This window comes from Pelodiscus sinensis, chromosome 19 (genome assembly GCF_052426305.1).
Source record: "Pelodiscus sinensis isolate ZL-2025 chromosome 19, ASM5242630v1, whole genome shotgun sequence".
NCBI lineage: Eukaryota > Metazoa > Chordata > Testudines > Trionychidae > Pelodiscus > Pelodiscus sinensis.
The window spans coordinates 17348921-17374121 of NC_143070.1; the positions used below are offsets into that span (position 1 = coordinate 17348921).

The 25201-nt window shown below is 53.4% G+C and overlaps 1 protein-coding gene across 2 annotated transcripts; it reads left to right on the top strand.

Moving 5' to 3' along the window:
- Window positions 1–601: 601 nt before the first annotated feature.
- On the top strand, window positions 602–23138 carry LOC149522228 (C-type lectin domain family 2 member D-like). Of its 2 annotated transcripts, none has more exons than XM_089770635.1 (8): window positions 602–1479; window positions 3239–3334; window positions 11842–12017; window positions 12609–12712; window positions 15718–15857; window positions 18535–18710; window positions 19054–19169; window positions 21097–23138. In XM_089770635.1, the coding sequence occupies exons 1-8, from the start codon at window positions 1065–1067 to the stop codon at window positions 21242–21244; spliced, it is 1371 nt and encodes a 456-aa protein (XP_089626761.1). In that variant the 5' UTR covers window positions 602–1064; the 3' UTR covers window positions 21245–23138. The 2 variants fall into 2 exon arrangements, with proteins under 2 accessions (XP_089626761.1, XP_089626762.1); XM_089770636.1 differs by lacking the exon at window positions 602–1479 and adding an exon at window positions 1681–2450.
- The last annotated feature ends 2063 nt before the right edge of the window (window positions 23139–25201 follow it).

Genomic DNA, 25201 nt, shown 5'->3' on the forward strand with positions numbered 1-25201 from the left:
TGCGTTTGTTTCCCTGGGGGAGGGGAAGAATCCTGGGAGGAGGCAGATGTAGTGGTCTTGCGTATCGGTTAATCGACTACACTATTACCTCCCTACTATCAACCCTTGAGCACGGTGCCCCCGGCTTTAGAAACCAGCCACAGTGTAACTGGACAAGGTTGACCGAAATGGCTCTGTGACACCGCGGCTTTGGACTTGTTGACTTAATTGCCTTGATTTTACTCTGTCCGCCGTTTGCCCCTCTCTGTTGCTTTTGCAGCTGCTGCTCCCCAACCTCCACCACCCCTCCTGTATGTGACTCGCTGTTGAGTGCAGGCGTGCCTGTGGGGAGGGAGGGGTTACTCTCCTCTCAGCCTTCAGGTGGGGGCCTGTCACCAGTGCGCAGATCCTCATGGTGGAGGAGGGGGGCAGTTGTGGAGCAGAGCAGGTTGCTGAAGCCCTGTGGGGGGGAAAGAGCTCTGGGGGGGGGGGGGTGTCAAGTACCATGGCACTGCCACTGGCTGGGGTTGGATCTGGGCAGGGACTGAGAAACCACAAATCCCGCCCCCCCCCCCCCCCCGACTCCTGAGCAGTGTCCCTGTGGGCTGAGCGCTGGGTCTCACTAGCGATGTGAATGGGAAACTGGTTACCCATAGGCCTAGCCCTTAGTAAGTGATACGTACCCGGTCCTGGGTAACGGGTATCTGGGAGCAGTCCCCTGCCTGCAGCCTGGGATATGCAGAGGGTTACTCCAACCCTGCCAGGCCCCACCATGGGAAATGGACGTCCCATGCAGGGGGCAGGAAGCAGTTAGATTGGAGCAGTCCCTGCCTGGGATTGGTGTGGGTGCGTTCCAGCTCAGCAACCCTCAAGCTAACAACCCTGCCTGCCCCCTTTTCATCAGTTAACTGGTTAAACTTAACCTTCGACTGGTTAACAAATTACACAGAATTTTACATCCCTGGTGCCACCCAGGAGAGATTCCAGTGCAGCCCCGCTGATTGGCAGAGTGCCCACAGTCAGCAGTATCTGTTCCTACCAGTGGTGCACATGCCTCGGTGCCCAGAACAAAATTGATTCTGCACATGGGTGGAAAAAGAATTAGAGGGAACATTGCCCCTGAGCTGTCCTGCTTGGTCTCCGCTTCCAGCTTGGCCAGGGAGTCCGGAGCAGGGAAGGAGCCAGGGCCAGGACCTGCCTGGCTGCACTTTGCTGCTGCTGCATCGGACCCGCTACACAGAGGAGCTGAGCATCCTCATCCGGAGCGCGGCGGCGAGACCATGGAGGCAGCAGCTGGGCGCCCTGAGAATCAAGTGCAGTTGCAGGAGGTTAATGCCCATCGACTTCTGAAGAACAGAGAGCAGCCAGGTAATGGGGCGTTGCTACCAGGGACCGGGCTGGAGAGAGACTCTGAGGCTGCCCCGGCTGAGTCTGCTGAGAGCCGAGAACGTCTGCAGGAGCCTCTTGCCAATGGACACTGGACTGCTGGAGGGAAGCCAGGTAATGGGGAGTTGCTACCATGGACCAGGCTGGAGAGAGACCCTGGGGCTGCAAAAGGCTGGGTGCAGGGGCCAGGGCTGCCTTGTCTTCAACCCCTGTCCCTGCCTCGTCCCCCTTTTCCCCTCAGGACTGGCAGTGGGAGACCCATGGGGAGCCCAGGAACATACAGGGAGCCATGCTGGGCGGGGGGGGGGGGGCAAGAGCAGCCCCTGGCCTGTATCCCTGCCCCTCTGGCTTCCTGCCCACGGCAGGTGGAGGGTCTGTGGCTGCCCATCCCTGTGGATCTTGCCATGGCCTGACTCCGAGGCCCCATTCCCCAGCCAGAACCAGTTCATGGTAACCGCTCCAAGGGCAGCTGTGGGGAGCCATGGACCCGGCTTCTACCCTGGAGGGCAGGGCCTGGGGGGGGGGCATGGCCATGAGCCTGGGGCTGTTCACAATGCCCCCACCCCAGATAAGTGGGGAGGCCCAGGGTGACAAGGAAGCTGCTGGAGGTTGGGCCGTGGGATGGGTCCTCCTCTGGCCTGATGATTCAGCCTCCATGGGATTGTGGGTTCAAATGTCCCGCCCCCCTACCTCTCGGCTGGTGATGGCTCTGGAGGAAAAGGTGGGGCCACTGAGGGGGCAGGTAGGGTTGCCAGGTGTCCAGTGTTCAACCAGACAGTCCAGTTTTTGGGCCCTCTGGTAAAAAAAAATTCAGAAAATACCGGACATGTGCAACGTCCAGTATTTTCTATTTTTCCAGCTGGGCTCTGGATGGAAGCCTGGCGGGGTTGGGGGAGTGGCTGGGAAGAGGGCGCGATCAGTGCTGGGAGCTTCTGGTTGCCTGTGATGCCTTGGGGAGGAGGGGAAGCCCTGTCCATGATCCTGAGTGCTCATCAAGCATGTTGTAGAGCTGCAGCCGGACTCGCTTGCGCTCCACCGGGACCGTGCACAGGACAGGCAGCGCCCCAGGATCTGCATGTGCCCTGGTCAGTTCCGCTCACTGCCGGCTGATTCGCTTCCTCCCCCTGATCCCCTCCTGGTCGGTTCTCCCCCACTTCTCCTCCTCCCGATCTCCCCCGGCCAGCTCCGCTGCCCCCAGTGACCTCTCGACTCCCCCGGCCAGCCCTGCTTCCCACCGGCCGCTCCTCTTCTCCCAGCCAGCCCTGCCCGTCTCCTGGCTGGTCCCCCTACCTCCATCTGAGATCAAGTGCGTCCAGTATTTTTAGCTCACCTGGTAACCCTAGGGGCAGGGCCCTGCCTCCCCACATCTGGGAAGGTTCCACTGCCCCTGATACAGATGCCCCCCCAAAACGCAGCACCCATGTGTGGGGAGCAGGGGCCCCATCCCTGGCTCCCAGGGGCTGGCTGGCGCACACAGCGCTGGGCGTGTGGCTGGGCAGAGGCTGTTTGGGCTGGTGGGTCAGACCCCCTGTGACAGCCCTGATCCCTCTCGGCCTGGTTCCTTCTCCCACTTCAGCTGTGTGGTGCCCGGGTGAGACCCTGTGTGCGGGGACGGGTGCTGGGCAGGGGGGCTCCTGCCACCGGAACATGCGGGTCCTTCTCTTTGTGCCCTGAGTTTGCCGGCCTGGCTGGTGGTGCTGGGCTGAGAGGGAAGGGGCTGTTCTGCCAGCCCCAGCCTGCCTGAGCCCCCGGGCGCCTCTCCCAGAGCGTTCGGCAGGAGGCGCGAGGGACAGAACGGGGCGTGTTCTAGGGCAACCCCAGACTGGTGCTGTCAGTGAGACGCGGCCCTGCCTGACGGGTCCCTCTGTTTCAGGGCATCGCTGGAAGAACAACAAATGTACAGTCGCCCTCGGAGTCACCCTTGGAGTTGTGTTCTTAGGTCTCCTTGTCACTGTTATTGTCCTGTCAGGTGAGTTCTCAGCCTCCCCTCCCCCCCCACCCCCTCTCTGCAGGTCCCACCCCCTGGGGCTGTGTAGCCAGACACAAAACCCCATCTTGTTTTTCCACGAACCCCATCTTGTTCCCCCCCCCCCAGAGAGCAAGAGAAAGGCAGTCAGCCTTTGATGCCCTGGGAACACAGGTTTGCTGCCTGTCCCTGACTCTACCATAAACAGAAACCAGACAGTAAATGGGCTAGCTGACGACTGGGAGGCCTCCCGTCGCCGTGATGGCTAGTATCAGTAATTGACACGCCTGCACTGTCCCAGGAGAGGAATCTTCGTCCATCACATACCAGAGGTGCCCATTGTCTGCATTTTTCCCAGGTGTAAATTATGCTTTGCACCCTTCGTGGGAAACTTGGCATTCAAAGCCATTTTTCCTTAATGGCCACTTGAGCCCAGGAAGAAGCCTACATGACCCAAGGGGTATAAAAGAGGTTCAGCAGCCCACCCTATTTGAGCTCCAATCATCTATACCTGCTGGCAGGTATTGATTGTCTCCCGAGGTCTGTGGGACGCCCAACCTCGCCCTACTTCTTCCCGAGGGATTGAGAGAAAGACGCTGGCCACGCCAAGTCTGGAACGCAGGGGTGAGAATATATACCTGCTATGTGTCTATTTTGCATGCATTTAATAAGAGCTCAGAGAACCAAAGGGTTTCATGGTACCTGTAAGTGACTTCTTAGTGTAATTTCTGTCCTGCCCTTTGTAGTGTCTGTGTTATCTGTAACACAGTAGTAGCATTTAACAACTAAGTTTACCCTGTAACAATAAATAGTAACTGTTTAAGCTTTAACCTGACTCCTTCAGTTGCTGTAACAGAACCAAGCACAATTTAAAAGAACTTCAGCCGGTCATAAGGGACTCACTGCCCTGACCGTCGGCTGACAGAATTGGCGTAGTCGGCAGGATTGTGCTATTGGTTCACATACAGCAACATGAAGCCTGTCATGATAGACATGGATTTTAGTGGTATAGAGAAAGGGTTTGCCCAGGAAGGTTGGGGCAACCCAAAATGGGATAGAGAAATGTTAGAAAAGGATTGGGGAAATCCTGAGGATTTGTGGGTACAGTTCTGTAAGTATAGAACTGCCTGCAAGCTAAAGAATGGGACAAAGCCTGAGTCTGTGGAAAGGAGCCACTTTCCATTTAGCAAGGAAAACAGGATCAGGCCCAGGCAAGCAGGCAGAAAAGGAAAACAGGATCAGGCCCAGACAAGCAGGCAGGTAACAGATAAGATTGAAAGCCTTGTGGTAGAACTGAGAAAAAGGCAGTAAGTACTGGAAATCTAAATCCTTAAACATACTTACCAGAGTAATATCTGAAACAAGGCCAGTTTTATTTTAGAGATAAGAAAGTGTTTTAAGAAAAGAAAACACAGAGAATTTAAACTCTGCAGAGAATGGAGAGAATTGAGCAGTTGTGCAAATGCTAAAATGGTGTAGATAGAAAATTGTGGTTTCTTTGCAGCCATTCTGAAGGAAAAATGGGCCCTTTTTCCAAAGGAATGTCTGCAAATAATCCAGGCAAATTTGACTCAAATCTGAACATTTGATTAGAGAAACTGCTAAAAGAACTCTAAAGGGAGGGGGTTCTATTGGAACTGAACTACCCCAATGAATAAAAAGGGAATGTAATTGTTGTACAGCTATGTAGAAATAGTGTAAGAAAGGTTCAGAGAGAATGTATGTGTATCTGTGTGTAGATATATATATATATATATATATAGTGTAAATAATATGAAGTTTTCAAGGTCCAGTAATCTTGTTTGTAGGTTTAAAACAAATTGGTTTGGTTTACTTTTAGTCCAAGTTGTTTAATAAAGGTACAGGAAAACTGTAAGCATAAAGAAAGAGTTACACTATATGCAAAGTTTAATGTGGCTAAGTAGTGTTGTAAACAAAGATTGCACATTTTCCTGTAAACTATAGAATGAGTAAAAAAAAAACTGCAAACAGACTAAAATGCTGTGAAAGCTCCAGGAGCCACACCAGGTTGTGATTTCCTTTGTGGTGCAAATGCCCTAGCTGGCAGCACAAAGAAGCTTTGCAGGTAATAGCTAAGTTTGATTAGCAAACTACCTAATATCAGAAAGTTCAAATTGTAGCCAGAAAGAAAGAAAGAAAGAAAGAAAGAAAGAAAGAGGAGAGGAGGTTGGGTATACTAGGAAAAGTTTAAATGTAAGCAGTCTTTTAAGAAGGCAGAGAGAAGACTGAGAAATTGGCATTTGTAAAAGATGTTACCCCTTTTGAACAAAATCTTGCAAATGTTCGGGCATAGCCCTTGGTCTGATCAAGTGTTAATTGCTATCCATACAATTTCAGACCTACAAGACAAATTGGCTAACTGCTTGTGTATATGTAAACCCTCAACTCCAATGAAGAGGGAAACAGCTGCAACTTAACTTCTATGAAAACCCTATAATGAGGTGTTCTTCAAAATTGTCTGAATATAAGAATACAAATATGAAACTGGAAAAATGTAAAAGCCTCTGCTGCAGAAGTGGAGAGGTAGAAATGCATGTCCCTCAGTACCCAGACAGAGCTAGATTCCCTTAAGGATGGGTGCTGAGAGTTAAAGCAACTCTCAGATGTATTTATTTTTCTTCCCTCAGGAATATGCTTAAGAAAAGAACCAGGAGGTATGAGGCTTAGTAAACAAGCTCACCCTCCTTACCAAATTAATAGTAGACAAACATGTGTCATTGTAAAAAGTAATTTAGCAGGAATTAGGATGGACCATAAGAAGGGGAAGGCAAAAAGTTTGGAGCCCTATAGGCATAGTTGAAGGAATAAGGCAGACATTGGAAAGTTACTAGGAATGAGACATTTTCTTTGAAAGGACAAAGCAAGTGATTTGAGGGAATGTGAAGATAAAAGGTGGACTCCGTGGGAGTGTGGAAAAAATTAAGCAATGGTAATAATATGTGAAGGGAAAACTTGTTTTAAAAATGACACCTTGTTTCTTTGCAGCCTCTTCCTTAAGCACTGTGCAAACCATCTATGCAAAGAAACAATCAAATGTAAACATTTTGTCTATGGACACCTTTGTTAAATCTGCAAAGGAAAATTAAGGATTCTACTAAAACTTAATTGGTTAATTGCATAAAGAATGAACTCTATATATTGTAACTCTATTTTGTGGGTTTCAAATGAACTAGTTTTATTTTGTTTTGGATAATGTCCTCTTGCTTAAAATTGCAAACAGACAAGGCACAAATTAGTTAGTGCTTCTGTTGGGCATTCAATTCTTAAGGACATTTAACTTTCTAGAAACCAAATTATTAGTTTGAAAACTCAAGCTTTGAAACTTAACTGTCTCTTTTCAAGGCTGAGTTGCTATTTCAAAGGAAAGTGGACAGGGAAGGCGTGTCAATCCACTGCACCCCTGACCACAAACATAGAAGGAACAGCTCAGCTTGCAGAGCTGGCAGCAATTAATTAGCTTGTGAGGCAGGGGCCAGTACCATCTACACTAACTCCTATGCTGTATGGGCTGGAGCCACCCAGTGGATAACTAACTGGGAAATAGAAGGAAAACCTGTTTGGAGATTGGAATATTGGAAATGGATATACTACTATGCAACCCAAAATGCCTTAAGCATAGGTCATGTGGCAGCTCACCAAAAGAATAACACCCTGACTGCACAGCTAAATAACCTAGCAAATGCAGCAGTACAAATGTTTGCTGCCCAGGTGGATTGGGAACGCCTGTACATTTGGCTACATAAAACCTTGGGGGACACAGAGAGCGATAAGCTGGTGCGGCAGGCACATGCCAGGGGGTGGCCTATCACCCACAAACAAGCCAGAGATCTGGTACAAGCTTGCACCCTATGTGCTGAACTCAGGAAACGTAACAGAAAGGCAATGATTTGCCAGGCTAAGAGATGGAAAAATACTATGGGCAACCTGGCAAGTAAATTATATTGGTACACTACCCACCAGTAAGCAAGGGTGGAAGTATGTTTTAACTGGAATGGAAATTGTTTCAGGAATTGGTTTTTGCTTACTCAACCCCAGTGGCAACAGGGTTGTTTACAGTCATGGGACTAAACCACTTAATAGCCCTGGTCCCAACACCCCAGTTTGGGAACACAAACCCATGTACTGCACTCCTATAAGGGAAAAGGAGTCTGGACAACTGCAGATGCTGGGCTAACACCAATAACCATTACTGAGGCTTGGATTGTATCCAAGACCGGCAAACCTTATGTTTTATTACAGGAAACTGAGGCAATATCCCTGAACAGTGCTCCAGTGGGATGGATCCCTCCCAGTGCTGGTGCGAATCCGGGAAAACCACCATGAACTTTTTGTATATATATACCGCTTGCTGTTGTAGTGCTTGCAACCACTGTTGTTAGTTACAGACTATTGAAAATAAGACGTGGTACTCCAACACGCCATGGTCTTCTTCCTCATCCCAACTGCTACTGCTGTACCAGAACACCTTACTTGACTCCTCTACTGGACTGGGAATCGAGTTTGTCCCTCAGCCCAAATGACTGGTGAAACAAAGTGACATCTTTCGATGGGGACCGGTATGGTTCAATGACAGCGACTACCACAATCCTCTAAATAACTCTGGGGGGAGGTCAAGGGGGGAGGCAAGGGAAGTGGCAACAAACGGTATGGGATAACACATGCTGTAACTAAAAATGTAAAGCCTCATGGCTAGATTGTCTAGCCCAACACCTAGGACTATGTATTGTTAGGCATTTTGTGTACACTGCTACCTCCTCTGCACAAATCTGGTATATGGCGTTGGGAAGTGATCCTAATCAATCCCTTGATCCAAATTATCTGATCAGACCCTGCTGATAGGGCGATTTTAGCTTCCTCCAAGGAGGGCAAAAGGTGCTGGCATCACCGCCATCTTGCGTTCTGAGACATAGTGAGGCGTGTCAAGGGGGTGGAATGTAGCCAGACACAAAACCCCATCTTGTTTTTCCACGAACCCCATCTTGTTCCCCCCCCCCCAGAGAGCAAGAGAAAGGCAGTCAGCCTTTGATGCCCTGGGAACACAGGTTTGCTGCCTGTCCCTGACTCTACCATAAACAGAAACCAGACAGTAAATGGGCTAGCTGACGACTGGGAGGCCTCCCGTCGCCGTGATGGCTAGTATCAGTAATTGACACGCCTGCACTGTCCCAGGAGAGGAATCTTCGTCCATCACATACCAGAGGTGCCCATTGTCTGCATTTTTCCCAGGTGTAAATTATGCTTTGCACCCTTCGTGGGAAACTTGGCATTCAAAGCCATTTTTCCTTAATGGCCACTTGAGCCCAGGAAGAAGCCTACATGACCCAAGGGGTATAAAAGAGGTTCAGCAGCCCACCCTATTTGAGCTCCAATCATCTATACCTGCTGGCAGGTATTGATTGTCTCCCGAGGTCTGTGGGACGCCCAACCTCGCCCTACTTCTTCCCGAGGGATTGAGAGAAAGACGCTGGCCACGCCAAGTCTGGAACGCAGGGGTGAGAATATATACCTGCTATGTGTCTATTTTGCATGCATTTAATAAGAGCTCAGAGAACCAAAGGGTTTCATGGTACCTGTAAGTGACTTCTTAGTGTAATTTCTGTCCTGCCCTTTGTAGTGTCTGTGTTATCTGTAACACAGTAGTAGCATTTAACAACTAAGTTTACCCTGTAACAATAAATAGTAACTGTTTAAGCTTTAACCTGACTCCTTCAGTTGCTGTAACAGAACCAAGCACAATTTAAAAGAACTTCAGCCGGTCATAAGGGACTCACTGCCCTGACCGTTGGCTGACAGGCTGCCTCAGTCACAGCGTCTCCTCCTGGCCTGTCTGGCTCCTGACCCTGGGACAGAGGCTTCCTGGGGGATGCTCATCCCAGAGCTGCCTCCTGCCCCCTCCCAGGCCCTGCCCTGGGCACTTGCTGTGCGGGGAGGGTCTGACTGACATTAGGCCCCCCCACCCCCAGTCCATCTGGGCTCCAGACACAGTCTGAGGGGTGGGGGGGATGATTGATGGGGTGGGGGCAGGGCAGAGATGAGCTGGGCCCTCTGCCTGCAGCCTGTCCCCTGAGGCACCAGCCTGGCCTTTCTGGGTCCCCACATCGTTCCCAGGGCCGGGCTGGCAGGTGCTGCCCCTGACTGAAGTGAGCCTGGGAATGTTGATTCCTTGATAAAATGGAATTGGTGCAAATGGGTGACATCAGGGCACTGCAGGGTGTGGAAAGGGGCCTGCCCTGGTGCTGGTCCCTGCAGTACGTGACCAGAGCGGCACTTGCTGCGCCAGCTCCTTTGTATGAAGGGTTTGCACGGACGAAGCTTTCTCTAATTCTTTTCCCATACATGTGCAGAATAAATTTAATGTGCACTGAGGCAGGTGCAGATGTGCACCACCTGAAGCAACACACACTGCCGGCTGTGGGCATCCTGCTCATCAGTGGGGTGACACCTGAATCTCCTCTGGGTGGCCGCCCAAGTGCTCTGCTCACACTTACAGGGGGCACTGCTCAGCATTACCACACCAGTTCAGCAGGTCTATTGCCAGCAGCATTGGCTCATGGTGTGTAAGGTGAGAGCTGGGATCTTGGGGCTCCACCCAGCTGAGTGCAGGGAGCCCAGAACACGGATGGGGATGGCACCAGTCAGAGGCTCCCAGCCCTGAACGGCTCCTTGCAGTGCCCTGGCTCTCCCAGGCAGTACGGGAAGGGGCCCCCAGGCCTGGCACCCCGGGAGCCATATACGCCCATGTCCAGCTCTGGTCTGTACAGGGTGTAAAACATGAAATTGTGCTTCTAGAGCAGCTCCCTGAGATCAGTGACACAAAGCACACGCTGAGCGGCACCAGGAAGCATCGTACGCGAGGCCTGTCCTGCTCCAGCTGTGCACCAGCACTAGTGCGAACAGCACCCTGCACGGTGACCTCTCTGGAGGATACAGGCCTTGGATCCCCCTACCCCAGCTGCTAATGGCCCCCAGACCCGAGTGTGTCCCAGCCACAGGGGAAGGCTTCAAACCAGCTACAGAGACTCTGGGGCAAGTGCACAAAATGGCTGGAGGGGTTTGCAGCAGACTCCTCCCCCTGCCAGATTCCCCTGAGGCTGAGTGTGAGCAGGAGTGATTGGGGGGGAGGGGCAGGAGGGAGGGAAATCCCGAACTCACATGGTGTTAGGAACAGGGATGTCAGAACATTTATTTTAGTATCCTGTAGCGGCAACAAATGGTCAGTTAGCCGATTACTAAAATGCTCCCTTAGCAGGGCCGGCAGCCAGTGCAATCCGAGGCGGCAGTGTGGGGTGCCAGAGCTGGGCTGCAAGGGGAGCTCGGGCCCACTGCCAGCAGACTGCTCCAGCATCCTGACTGCGCCCCCGCCAGTGCCCCTGCGCTCTTGTCTCTGGTACAGAGGCAACAGTGCAGGGGGTGGAAGGGCAGGCAGCTCCGGAGCTGGCTACTGAGCCGACGCCTCCCGAGTTCTGGCTCCCGCCTGCCCCCCTTGAAGCAGTGGGGGTGGGGGGAAGGAGACGCTGCAGAACTGGCACATGCACAGAGCTGGTTGAAAAGCCATTTCTCTGTATCCACTCCTGGAGCCTGCCTCCCTCATTCCCCCCTGCTGCTGCCCATATGTGTGGGGAGCTGGCTTGAAAGCTGCTTCCTACTGGCCCCCCTCACCCTCCACAGGGCTGCCTCTCCATAAAGGCAGCAGCGTGGGAGTTGGGGGGCAGGAGACTCTGTTAGCTGATGCTCCTGGGGAGCTCAACAAGCTGGCTCCTCCCAGCACCGGCTCCCACCTGCCCCCCTGCTGCTGCTTCTCTGGGAGGCATTGGGGGGGAGGGGAACTCAGTGGGAACTGGCATGTCCCTGGCAGACAGTCACTGCACTTCTCAAAGCAGGTGAGTAACTGAGAGTTGTGTGTCTGGCCCTAGGACTCGTTCCTGGGCTGCTCTGAGCTGTCCCTGCCCCCGGGCTGGGCGTGTCCCTTCCCGCCCGGCAAACGTCTCCCGCCAGGCGTCTCCCTCGCCCTGCGTCTGGCTGCGCTGGGAGCTCCGGGCAGCTGACGCTCGGCCTGGCGAAGGGCAGGGAGATTGTTCCCACCCTCCCCGCCAGCCCCCTCCTGGGCAGCCCAGAGCAGGGGAGGGGCAGCGGCCCAGGCGAGCAGAGCTCCTTGGGGAACCAGCCTGGGGAACCCTGCTGAACCCGCCTCTCCTGCCTGCTGCACCCCTGCCACCCCCTGTTGTGACCCGCAGCCTGGGGGCTTAGACACATGAGCCCTTTGTCAGCTGCTTCCCTGCTGAACCTGAACAGAGACAGTGGCCTGGTGAGACCCGCGACCGGTCACCCCCCTCAGGGGCTGGATTCCCAGCGTCCTCCTGGCTCCTTCACACCCCTCCCCCCTCAGCACCTGCCAGGGTCAGAGGGGTCTCAGCAGCCTGGGGCGCTGGGATCATTTCTCCCACCCACGGGCAGGTCCCCTCACCCCACGTGCTCCTGTCTCATTTCAGTGTCATTATCTGGGCGCTCTCCAGCTGTGCAGGGCCCCGTGTGCCCGGACGGCTGGATCTGGTACCAGGGGAAATGCTTCTATTTCTCTGAGGACGAAGGGAACTGGCCTGACAGCCGGAGCCGCTGCTCTGCCCTGGGGGCCTCCCTGGCTGCGATCGACACCCCGCAGGAAATGGTGAGAGACTCCTCGCACTGGCCTGGGCTGGGCCCAGGGCCCCTCTGGTGTCAGTGACTGGGGCGGGGGGGGGGGGGGGATCAGCCATTGTCAGGCCTCTCAGCAGGAGACGCCCCTCTGGGGCTGGGCTGGCCCTGGTGTCTGCTGGGCTGCCTGGGGCTGGAGGGGGCTGAGACCCCAGCGCGGCTGGAAGGGCCAGTGCCCCTGGGGAGGGGAAGAGCAGCCAGCTGAGGTGGGGGAGGGGTCCCCTTAGGCCTGGCCCCTCACAGCATCCCCTGCACTGATCATCTCTCTCCTTCCCCAGGGAGGGCTGCAGGGGGCCCAGCTGCCCTGTCAGGCGAGGGTTTCACACAGAGCCTGGCCTGGCCTGGGGGGTGGGACCCAGCCCTGGGGAGGTTGGGGTGGGAGGAGCTGGGTTTGGTGGGGGAGGGTTAATACTGAATTACCCAGCGCTGGGCAAGGGGTAGGGGGAAATCCCCAGCTACCCCCTGGGAACACTCAGACCCCTCCGTGCACCCCTGGGATTCCCTGCCCATAGCCAGGGTGCAGCAGCCTCAGGCGCTGACACCCCTCCCCCTCCCTCTGTTCTAGGCTTTCCTGCTGCGCTACAAAGGCAAACCTGACTATTGGATCGGCCTCCAGAGGGACCTGGGGCAACTCTGGAAATGGGCCAATGGCACCGAATTCAACAACCTGTGAGTCTGCTCCCCCCCTCTCTGTGAGCTCCCTGGGCTTTGGGTCCCTGGTGTCTGAGGTGCTGAGTTCAGACCGAGCCCTCAGCCAGGGCTGTGGGAGCAGCCAAAGAGCAGTCATAAGGTCTGGGTGCCTGAGGCTGCTGTAGCCCAGTTCCAACGACAGGCCTAGTTCAGTGACCTGTCAAGTCTGATTTCAGTGGGAGCCGGGTGGGATCAAATACTCAACCCCCTCCGAGCTGATCGCAGGGTGTGAATCCTAGAATGCCAGATTAGGCCTCATTGGTGGGGATAGGGTGTGACAATATCATCTCAAGCTGCACCATGGAATCTCTAGATAGAAATTCCCAGCTTGAACCCTATGAGCACAGCAGTGGGGAAGTGCCACCAAACTTCCCATGCTGTCAGCTGTGTGATTGTGAAAAGCACAGTGAGTTGAGAGAGGCTACAAAGCAGAAAATCCAATAATATTGGAGGGTCTCAGCTCTCCCCATATTGCCTGGGTACGTGTCTCTTCAGGAGGGGAGCTGTGAAGGAACACAGCAATGAAATTGCAGCACTGCCAGTGCTGCATTTACCTCTGCACCAGATGCCTGGCGGGTCCCTAGTGTTTTCTGAGGCTCATGGGTGTTGACATTAAGTCTAGCCGTCTAATGCCAGGCAAACAGTGGTAAAGACCAGAATTAACAGACACACAAGTGAATACGATATGTTTGTAGAAGAATGAACAGAGCTTTTGTAAAGGGAAATCGTGCCTCGTCAGGCATGTGTCCAAGGGGGATCCAGTGGCTCTAGTGTACTTAGATTTCCAGAAAGCCTTTGACAAGGTCCCTCACCAAAGGCTTGTAAGTAAGTTGTCATAGGAAAAGAGGGAAGGTTCTGTCATGGACTGAAGACCGGAAACAAAGGGTAGGAATAAAGGGTAAGTTTTCAAAATGGAGAGAGGTAACTAGTAGGGTCCCCCAAGGGTCTGTCCTGGGATGGATCCTATTTATAAATGATCTGGAGAAAGGGGTAAACAGCGAGGTGGCAAAATTTGCAGATGATACTGAACTGCTGGAGATAGTTAAGACCAAAACAGACCGTGAAGAGCTTCAAAAGGGTCTCACAAAACTAGGTGAATGGGCAACAAAATAGCAAATGCATTTTAATGTTGATAAACGTAAAGTAGTGCACATTGGAAAAAATAATCCCGACTATACATACAATATGATGGGGATTAATTTAACCACAACTACTCGAGAGCGAGATCTTGGAGTCACTGTGGATAGTTCTCTGAAAACATCCACTCAGTGCGCAGCGGCAGTGAAAAAAGCAAACAGTGTTAGGAATCATTAACAAAGGGATAGAGAATAAGACAGAAAATATCTTATTGCCTCTATATAAGGCCATATGACACCCACATCTTGAATACTGCGTACGGATGTGGTCACCTCATTTCAAAAAAGAGAGATGCACAGTGGCTGCTCCCCAGTATTTACACTGGGCTTGATAATAAATCAGTGTTTTTATTAAGTATAACAAGTGGTTGTGACGGACTGGGCCCGGTCTGGGCATCGCTGAGGGTGCCTGCTCAGGACGTATTGCTCAGAACAAGGGCTCTTTACAGCCCCAGACTGGACACCTTCCCAAACAGGCCACAAACCCGTCACTGAACAAAACCCATCAGACACGCCAGTTCTCCCTGTGCCACAGTCAGCCCCGGGCCTGCACACAGGGGAGGGGTTCTAGAACCCAATCTCACCCTCCCCAAACGGGTCCTCCCAGTCCCAAAAGACCAGTCACTGTTCCCGGTCAATTTACACTTTGGATCTTACCCACAAGATCATTCTGAGCCAATCCCTTAGAATCTAAAATCTAAAGGTTTATTTATAAAAGAAAGAAAAGCATGAGAGTGAGGTTAAGGACAATACATACCATGCATCCAGTCACCCAGTTCTCGATGCAGGCTCTCAGCAGAGAAGTTACTAACTGCGGGCTTAAAAGTTCCTGGTGTACATCCTATGTCAGGATGGGCCCATGATTCTTCACGACTCTGTCCCTCTCAAGGCTGCATCTGGGATCAGTAGCAGAATTGAAGGCAGGAAGGCGATTGCCACATGGCATTTTATATCCATCCCTGGTATCTTCCAAGCTGGAGCAGGTCACATGGCCCAGTGACCTACCCCTGTGTCCCAAGTCAGCAGTCATGATATTGCCTGGTTTGCGGGTCCACATTCCTCAGGTGTGTGAGCCTTGTCCCTGGAGCCTTGCTAATTAGCATAGTCACTGACTGAACATTCCTGGCCCATTGCTCTGTCTCAGACAGACATTTCCAGCATTAACACAGAGCACATGTTTATAGCGCCACGTACAGATATTATACAAGTACGTGAACAACATACGTAAAATCAGTAGAACACAAGCTTTCATTTGACAACTCACATGGCCCCCTTTGTACAGACTTTGAGATAAACAGCCCCCCCTTTGGGTGCAGCAGTGATCTGGCTTCTTCCTTTAAAATTCAGTAACATGACAGTGGGACACAAGCGATTGCAGGTGAAAACACTCAGACCAAAGCAAGTTACTAAGACAAAATAAAACACGCCAGCGAATCCTAATATTTCAGCCAGTTGCCCCATTCACCGGCGGTGCGCACATGCTCAGTGCTGGTCTGGCGCATGTGCGGTGCAGGGCTGGCGAGTGGATTTCGCCGTGGTTTGTCGAGCCCTGTAAATAAAGCACGTTGAAAGTGCAAATGAAGTGGGGATTTAAATATCCCACGCTTCATTTGCATAATCATGTTCTGGCGCTGTTTCGAAATGGCGCTTGTTCGAAACTGAAACTGCAGCTTAGACACAGTCCTGCCAACGGGGCGATTTTTCGATCGATTCTGTACTTCTCGTGATGTGATTAGGCAGGAAGGGGCTGGGTAAGCCTGTTCCTGGGTAAGTGTCGCCCCCTGTCTGTGACCAACGGGAAACACCCGGCTCCTGCCTCACACCCACTCCCTGGCTTCTGCCCTGCAGGTTTGGGATCGGAGGAGATGGCGACTGCGCGTATCTGAACGAGAAGAAGGTCAGCAGCTTGCGGTGCTCTGGTTACTTGCCCTGGATCTGCAGCAAACCCGATGCACTTACAGCAGCGAGGGAGACTCCAGCGGGAGGAGGTTCGTAACAGGAGTGTTGGACAATTGGCCCTGGGAAAGCTGGACTGGTCTGTCTTCAGCATCACACCTGAGCCTTTCCAGAGTGTCAGGGGCTGCTCTGAGCCTCTCTGGGTGAAAACCACAAAAGCCGGTTGCACATTTCGTCTTCTCCCCACGGCTGCCTGTTTTCCCTGCCAGTGGAACTGCTCAGATAGGCCTTTTCCGCCTGGCGCAGGGAGTCGGGATCGTCTCTGAGCCGAGAGCCACGGCACCAGCCTCAGTTTTCCCTGCTTGAGCGTCTCCCACAGAAGCTTTTTACTTCCGTGGGCTCCAGTGCTTGTGGGGAGCTTAACAAGCTGGCTCCTCCCAGCACCGGCTCCCACCTGCCCCTTGCTGCTGCTTGTGATGGAGCAGGCATGGGATGGGGAGGACTCGATGGGAACTGGTACGTGCTGGGAGCCAGATTTTACTGGCACCAGCTCTCCCCGCCCCACTTCGTTGCCTCTGATACTGAGGCAGAGGGTGGGGGGGTGTATAGTCATTAGGATTAGCCAGTAAGCCCAGGTTTATCGGTTAATCATTTAAATGACGATTCACTGACATCCTTAGTTTGGAAGCTTCAAGGGGGGAAGCAGAGTCAGTCTGTACAGGATAAACATAAAAACCAACAAATAGTCTGGTAGCACTTTATAGACCGGGGTGGGTGGAAGGGCCTCTGTGGGCTGGATCCGGCCTCCCCAGGCCCTGCTGCTCCCCCGCCCGTAGGCCAAGTAGGGCTTGGGAGCAGGGGAGTGTGCAAAGCCTCCTCTGCTCCTCCCCCCAGCTCCTCTTCCCGCCCTGCGAGCAGCGCACAGCAGTTCAAAGTGCCACGTGCTCCTTGCAGGGCGGGAGGAGGTTTTGCACACTCTCCGGATTGGCCTGAGAGTGGGGGAGCATGCCAATGTCTTCCAGGGCATGGGTGCCTTGTGGGAAGTGGGGGCAGAAGATCTCTCCCACCCCCAGACCAATCATGGCCTGGGGGTGGGGTAGCCCCACCCCTTCCTAATTAGGCCCCACTCTTTCCAGGGTGGCCCCTGGGCAAAAAATATTGCCCACCCCTGCTATAGACTAAAAAACCATGGAGATGGGATCATGAGCGTTCATGGGCAAAACTCACTTCTTCAGATGACTGCAGTTGGGCTGTGCCCACGAAAGCTCGTGATCCCATCTCCACGTTCTGTTAGTCTATAAAGTGCCACCAGGCCATTTGTTGTTGTTTCAGTTTATCCCTAGTTGGGGACAGGATAGAACTTGGCAGCGTCTCCCCTGAGGACCTGCCCCTGGCCCTTCACCTGCTGCTCCGGCCTTGCCAGTAGAAATCTCTCCGCATAGAAGCGCATCAGGCTGCCTTTGGCGTCAGTGTCAAGGCCAGTTCCTATTGCTGCCCTGTGGCCATTTGGTGTCCTTGTCGGACAGTCCCTGCGCTTCCCTCCCTTCCTCGCCTGCTGTGAGTTGCGTGTCTGGCCCTTGGCCTTGTGCCTGGGCTGCTCTGAGCAAACATCTCCCGCGTCTCCCTCGCCCTGCGTCTGACTGCGCTGGGAGCTCTGGGCAGCGGGTGCTCAGCCTGGCGAAGGGCAGGGAGTTTATTCCATCCTCCCCTCAGCCCCCTCCTGGCCAGCCCATAGGGTTGCGAGATGGTTTAACCAAAAATACTAAACTCCCCCCAGAGAGAAAAAAAAAAAACACTGGGGGGGGGAATCTTTTGAGGGGGGGGGGAAAGGGGAGGGAGACCAAAGTTGTTAAGCAGAGAAAAGAAAGGACCCTGAGAGTTACACAAAAAAATTAAATAATAAAACAGCATTATTAAAACAGAGTGAGTGCAGACAGAATAGGGATAGGAACAGGGGAGAAGTAGACCACTAAGACCCAGGGGAGGCATTGCTTCCTCTTGGTCTTTAGGCTTTTTGCCTGCGGCCATGTTGTACTTTTGATCAAGCAAGAACGCAGGAACCAGTAAAGCAAAGAGTCCAGGGCGGGGGGTGTTGGGAGCTGGAGGGGGAGGGGGAGCGGGAAACTCAGGGGCTGGGCTCAGTTGCCGAGTGTTTGTAGGGTTGCCAAGTATCCAGTATTTTTTGCCTCCTGGCCGGGAAAAAAATCAGAAAACACCAGACATTTCAGGTGTCCAGTATTTTCGGAATTTTTTTTACTGGACAGGAGGTGAAAATTCCAGACTGTCCGGGCCAATACCGGACACCTGGCAGCCCAGTGCAGACCAGGGGAGGGGCAACGGCCCAGGCGAGCAGAGCTCCTCGGGGAACCGGCCTTGCCACCCCTGCTGAACCCGCCTCTTAGCCAGCGTCGCTCTCCTGCCAGCCCTGACTACGGCCCCCTCCCCTGCCGCTCCCTGCCATGCCATGCCCTGCCCACCCCGTCTGGCCCACATCCTGGCCCAGCTCTGTGACCTTAGACACACGAGCCCTTTGTCAGCTGCCTCCCTGTTGAATGTGAACTGAGATTAGTGGCCCAGTGAGAGCAGGGTCAGGTGACCCCCCCCCCCCCCATGGGGCTGGATTCCCAGTGTCCCCCTGGCTCCTTCACACCCCTCCCCCCCTCAACACCTGCCAGGGTCAGAGGAGTCTCAGCAGCCTGGGGCGCCGGGATCATTTCTGCCCATCCACGGGCAGGTCCCCTCACCCCACCTCTTCCTGTCTCATTTCAGTGTCGTTATCTGAGCGCTCTCCAGTTGTGCAGGGCCCTGCGTGCCCGGACACCTGGGTCTGGTACCAGGGGAAATGCTACTACTTCTCCAAGGGCGAAGGGAACTGGAATTACAGCCAGAGCCGCTGCTCTGCCCTGGGGGCCTCCCTGGCTGCGATCGACACCCTGCAGGAAATGGTGAGAGACTCGTCACGCTGGCCTGGCCTGGGCTCTGCCCTGCACGGGAGGAGCAGCTCAGAGCCAATGGACTTTTCAGCTGCTGAATGGCGAGGGTTTCACACAGAGCCTGGCCTGGCATGGGGGGTGGAACCCAGCCCTGAGGAGATTGGGGTGCGGGAGCTGGGTTTGGGGTGGGGAGGGGTTAATACTGAATTACCCAGCGCTGGGCAAGGGGGACGGGCAAATCCCCAGCCACCCCCTAGGAACACTCAGAGCCCTCTGTGCACCCCTGGGATTCCCTGCCCAGAGCCGGGGAGCAGCAGGGTTGGGCCCTGACACCCCTCCCCCTCGGCTGTTCTAGGCTTTCATGCAGCGCTACAAAGGCAAACCTGAGTATTGGATCGGCCTCCGGAGGGACCCAGAAATGGACCAATGGCAGACCTGGAAATGGACCAATGGCACCAAATTCAGTAACTGGTGAGTGACACACATACACACACACCCTTCCCCCCCCCCCCCCGCCTTCATATGAGTCCCTGGGCTTTGGGTGTGAGGTGCCAAGTTCAGGCAGAGCTGCCAGCCAGTGCTGTGGGAACAGCCAGAGCGCGCTTGGGGGTGTGGGTGTTCAGTGTGATAGTGACGGGTGCCTGCTGGGAGATGGGCCAAAGCCTCCACGTCTGTCTGTCTGTAACCAGGTATCAACCTGGAAGAGGCTGGACAGTGTTAAGTTCTGGGTGCCTGAGGCTGCTGTAGCCAGTTCCAACAACAGGCCTGGTTCAGTGACATCTCAAGCCCGATTTCAGTGGGAGCTGGGTGGGATCAAACACTCAACCCCCACCTGAGCTGATCATGTGAATCCTAGAACAGCACATGAGGCCTCGCTGGTGGGGATGGGGTGTGGAAATCTCACCTCAAGCTGCACCGTGGAATCTCAGACAGGGTTCAAGCTGGGAATTTCTAAGAGTAGAGCCCTTGGCAAGTGCTACCCTGACCAGCCTGGTGAGTGTGACGCTGAAAAGCACAGTGAGATGAGAGAGGCTACAAAGGCAGAAAACACAGTAATATTGGAGGGTCTCAGCTCTCTCCATGTTGCTGGGACACGTGTCATTTCAGGAGGGGAGTTGTGAAGGAACACGGCAATGAAATTGCAGCACTGTCAACAGTGTGTAACCCAGTGCTCACATTTACCTCTGCACCAGATGCCTGGCGGGTCCCTAGTGTTTTCTGAGGCTCATGGGTGTTGACGTTAAGTCTAGCCGTCTAATGCCAGGCAAACAGTGGTAAAGACCAGAATTAACAGACACACAAGTGAATACGATATGTTTGTAGAAGAATGAACAGAGCTTTTGTAAAGGGAAATCGTGCCTCGTCAAGCATGTGTCCAAGGGGGATCCAGTGGCTCTAGTGTACGTAGATTTCCAGAAGGCCTTTGACAAGGTCTCTCACCAAAGGCTTGTAAGTAGGTTGTCATGGGAAAAGAGGGAAGGTCCTGTCATGGACTGAAGACAGGAAACAAAGGGTAGAAATAAAGGATAAGTTTTCAAAATGGAGAGAGGTAACTAGTAGGGTCCCCCAAGGATCTGTCCTGGGATGGATCCTATTTATAAATGATCTGGAGAAAGGGGTAAACAGTGAGGTGGCAAAATGCTGGAGCCTCATCTCTCCTTGCCCACCCCAGCCATGTGATCAGGCAGGCGGGGGCTGGGTTAGCCTGGCTCTGGGACACGTCTTGGCCCACCCAGAGCCAGAGGCTGGAGGTCTGGGGGTGGGGAGATCCCAGCCTGCCCAGAGTGGTGCTGGGCCTCCTCCCAGCCCGGCACCTGCTCCTGAGTAGCCAGGATGGGTCAGTGGGGGAGAATTTGCCTGTGGGCTGGGATCCCGCCCTGTGCCCAAGTGGGACATGTTCCGGCAGGAAGCTGGGTTGAGCGGCTGGGTCACACCACGGCCACAGGGCCTGTGCTGCTGCCATTTAGCTTCAGCCTCCTCAGCGAGGCCTGACCTGAGAGCTGATGTCAAGTGCCCGGGGAGCCCTGGCCCCAGCTCTTCTGTGCGGTGTCACTGCTGCTCCTCGCCATGTGCTGCTCCGCTGGAATCCGCACCTGGGGCACTTTGGGTGTGGGGGCAGCTGCATGGGGGGGGGGGGAGCAGGAACCGGGGTTAAAACATCCCCTCGGCGTAAATGCTCCGTGGAGGCCAGTTCCTCTTAGAACCTCACCTGGTCCCACTGCCCCCTGTGGAACTGTCTCCTTCGGCTGGGGGCAGGGCTGGGGCCTGGTGCCGGGGCAGGAAGGGAACTGAGGGGCTGTGAATGCAGCAGCTCCCTGCCCTGTGCGAGTGTCGCCCCCTGTCTGTGACCGACGGGAAACTCCTGCCTCACACCCGCTCCCTGGTTTCTGCCCTGCAGGTTCGAGATCGGAGGAGATGGCGACTGCGCGTATCTGAATGAGAACAGGGTCAGCAGCCTGTGGTGCACCAGTGAGAGACACTGGATCTGCAGCAAACCCGATGTATTTACAGCAGCGAGGGAGACTCCAGCGGGACGAGGCTCGTAACAGGAGTGTTGGACAATTGGCCCTGGGGAAGCTGGACTGGTCTGTCTTAGCATCACACCAGAGCCTTTCCTGAGTGTCAGGGGCTGCTCTCTGAGTGAAAAACTGTTTGCATATTTCGTCCTCTCACCACTGCTGCCTAATTGTGAGGCTTCCCTTTCGGTGTCCTATTTTGAAATAGCTTATTCTGAAATAAGCATGCTGTGTAGCTGTACCCTTAGACCTCTCAGTGGAGAACTGGGAATCTCAGATGGTGTAACTCACCAGACAGAAGAGCAGCAATAACTAGTGCGCGGTTGGCCTCCAACCAGTTAGAGGCGAAGAACCAAAATAGCAGTGGATAGAGTGCGAAGAGCCATGTATTATATATTTATTTTTTATGGATGGATGGATGGATGGATGGATGGATATAGTACACAAAATAGGAGAGGGTCCAGAGAAGAGCAACGAGAATGATTAAATGTCCAGAGGGAAGACTGAAGGAACTGGGTTTGTTTAGTTTAGAAAAGAGAAGATTGAGGGGGGACATGATAGCAGTTTTCAGGTGTCTAAAAGGGTGTCATAAGGAGGAGGGAGAAAACTTATTCATCTTGGCCTCTGGGGATAGAACAAGAAGCAATGGGCTTAAACTGCAGCAAGGGAGGTTTAGGTTGGACATTAGGAAAAAGTTCCTAACTGTCAGGGTGGTCAAACACTGGAATAAATTGCCCAGGGAGGTTGTGGAATCCCCATCTCTGGAGATATTTAAGAGTAGGTTAGATAAATGTCTATCAGGGATGGTCTAGACAGTGCTTGGTCCTGCCGTGAGGGCAGGGGACTGGACTCGATGACTCTTGAGGTCCCTTCCAGTCCTAGTATTCTATGATTCTATGAAATACAGTGATAAAAAATAACATTTACAGGACATTTTGGACAAAAAACGATAAAGTCTCTAGCCATTTTAAAAATTCACAGCCAGTCTATAGATCTTCAGAGAACCTGACAAGGAACAAACATCAAATTTAAAGAAAAAAAAAAAACCCTTTGAAAATACAGTAATATTCTCACACTAAAAATAAAAGTAGCCTCATCATGTATTTTAAATTTCACACTACTGCCCTATTATGTCCTGAGAGTTTTTTAAAGTTCTATTGAACTGAGAAGTAAATTAACAAAATCTGAAATGCCTCTTTCGCTCCAGCTTGTTAATCTCTGGTCTGGCTTCCTCATTTTTTTTTAAACTGATTAAGATTATGTTTTTTTATAGTTCTAAAAATTCAGGTCTGTCCCAGACTGCAAATATGACAGGTTCAAAAACAATAATAGAGAGACTCAATCTCAGAATAATTGCTTAAGCCTGGCAAACGATAGCCTCTGAATTTTCTTTAAAGAAACACAGAGTAAACCACATACCTGCTGATTCTTCTTTTGCCCTGGAATTTAAATTAGACATCTGTGTTGGCTGCCTTATGCTGCATCCATGAAGACTTTGGGTATGTTTACACTACAGAGTTTGTTCGAACTAACTTAGTTTGAATTAGTTAATTCGAACTAACGCGTCTAGAACTAAAAACTAGTTCGAATTAGCGTTTTGCTAATTCGAACTAGCAAGTCCACATTGAGTGGACCCTGAACAGGGCTTAAGGATGGCCGGAAGCAGTGCCGGCAGGGCATCAGAGGAGGACTTAGAGCGTGGAGATGCTGTCTCAGGCTAGCCGAGGGCTGCGCTTAAAGGGACCCAACCCCCACCCCGGACAGACAGTTCTCAGGGGTGCCCCGCTTGAAAACCAGTCCTGGCTTGGAGTGCCCGGAGTGCCCACACTGGGCACATCACAGCACTCGGCCATCAGACCGGCTGCACTTGCCGCAGGCTGCCATCTGGGGAGAGGGCGCAATTGGGGGGCTGCAGGAGAGCTTCCACCCCCAGAAGCCCGCAGAGCCAGCCCAGTCCTCCCCATCGGGGGCTCGTACCCCATTCCTCCCTCACCTCCTTCCACTTACCCTTCCCTAGCCCCCCTTCCTGATGTACAAAATAAAGATAACGTTTCTTCCAACATTGACTCTGTCTTTATTGAACAAAACTGGGGGAGACTGGGAAAAGGAGGTGGGAGAGGGGAAGAGAAAGGCTGGAAGAGGGGAGGGCAAATAACATGATCAGGGGTTGGGAACAGGTCCCATATGAAGAGAGGCTACAGAGACTGGGACTGTTCAGCTTAGAAAAGAGGAGACGGAGCGGGGACAGGATAGAGGTCTCTAAAAGCAGGGGTTGGGTGGAGAGGGTGCATACAGAAAAGTTCTTCATGAGTTCCCATAAAGAAGGACTAGAGGACACCAAAGGAAAGGAATGGGTAGCAAGCTTCAAACTAGTAAGAGAAAGTTGTTGTTCTTCCCAAAGCAAATAGTTAACCTGTGGAACTCCTTGCTGCAGGAGGCTGTGAAGGCTGGAACTAGAACAGAGTTTAAAGGGAAGTGAGATCAAGTCATGGAGGTTGGGTCCATGGAGTAGTCTTAGCCAGGGGGTAGGAGTGGTGTCCCTGCCCAAAGTTTGTGGAAGGCTGGAGAGGGATGGCACAAGACAAATGGCTTGGTCACTGTCTTCGGTCCATCCCCTCCAGGGTCCCAAGGGTTGGCCGCTGTCGGCAGACAGGCTACTGGGCTAGATGGACCTTTGGTCTGACCCAGGACGGCCATTGTAAGCTCAGGGCTCAGGGTCGGGGGTCTCAGTGGATCCCCTTGATTTTCATGTACACCTGCTCCTGGGTGGCCAGGCTGGCAGCTCTCCTGCCCTAGACGGCCACTTTCCTGTGCCTAGTGCGGAGATCGTGGACGAGGTCCACGATGTCTGCACTAGCCCAGGAAGGTGCCCACCTCTTGCGGTCCTGGGCAAGCTCCCGGGAGCCGCCAGCCTGGTCCCGGGAAGAGGGGGTGGGCTGGGGGACATCGGGTGGGTGGCTCTGTGCCGTGCCAGGTGCAGGGTCTGCTGGCTGGGTGCTGGCAGGCTTGCACCTGGCACGGGCACCGTAGTCAGCCCGTGCCCCTTTAAGGGGTCCGAGGCCGGGAGGGGGGCAATAGAGTTTCCCTGGTGTTGGCCAGAGTGGCCACCAGGGAAAGCTGGGGAGGGCTAGCCTCCCACTAGTTCGAATTAAGGGTCTACACAGCCCTTAATTCAAACTAGTAAGTTCGAACTAGGCTTAATCATCGTAAAATGAGGTTTTCCTAGTTCGAACTAAGCGCTCCGCTAGTTCGATTTAAATTCGAACTAGCGGAGCGCTAGTGTAGCGCCTATGAATGTTAGTTCGAACTAACATCCGTTAGTTCGAACTAACATTGTAGTGTAGACATACCCTTTGAGTTTAAGGTGCTTCAAACCCTCCCCCCACTGCTCTAACCTATTGCACCACTCCTCCCCCAGAGCCAGGCACCCCTGGTACTCTTCTCGCCCCCCCCCCCCAGACCCAATCCCCTATCCCCTGCCTCCTCCCCAGAGCCGGACACCTCCTGCTCTAACCCCATGCCCCTCCCCTTCCCCAGAGCCAGGCACCCCCCAGCCCTCCCCCCCCCTCCTGCTCTAGCCTAATGCCTGGGTCCTAGAGCTGCCACACACTTCTCCCTCCGGGTGCTGGGGCACATGCACAGAGCGGCTGGCCATGAGCAGTCCAGGTGCACAGCTCAGGACCAGGAAGAGCTGCTTTTCTTTAAGCTCAAGAACCCATGGGTTGGCCACCCCAGAACTAGTGTGAGGTGCTGACCTCTAGCAGCCAGAGCACAGGGGAGGAAGTGGGATACAAAGCCCCCTACAAGAAGTAGCCACTACTGGGTCATGGAATGTAAGGTGCTGGGTCACCTGGCTCAGCCTCCCAGGGGCCCTGGTGGCTCTGGTCAGCACCGATGACCAGACCGTTAAAAGTCCTATCAGCAGCGCTGCCCGGCTTAGGCTGGGTCATGACCTGCTGTATGAAAACCCCTGGGCTAGTCCCGATA

What these genes read in the sequence shown, in the direction of transcription:
- LOC149522228 (XM_089770635.1), top strand. Translation starts at nt 1,065, where the DNA reads ATGGGTGGAAAAAGAATTAGAGGGAACATTGCCCCTGAGCTGTCCTGC. An exon ending in TCGACACCCTGCAGGAAATG is followed by an intron (nt 18,711 to 19,053) that starts GTGAGAGACTCG and finishes CGGCTGTTCTAG; the next exon opens with GCTTTCATGCAGCGCTACAA. An exon ending in GGCACCAAATTCAGTAACTG is followed by an intron (nt 19,170 to 21,096) that starts GTGAGTGACACA and finishes TCTGCCCTGCAG; the next exon opens with GTTCGAGATCGGAGGAGATG.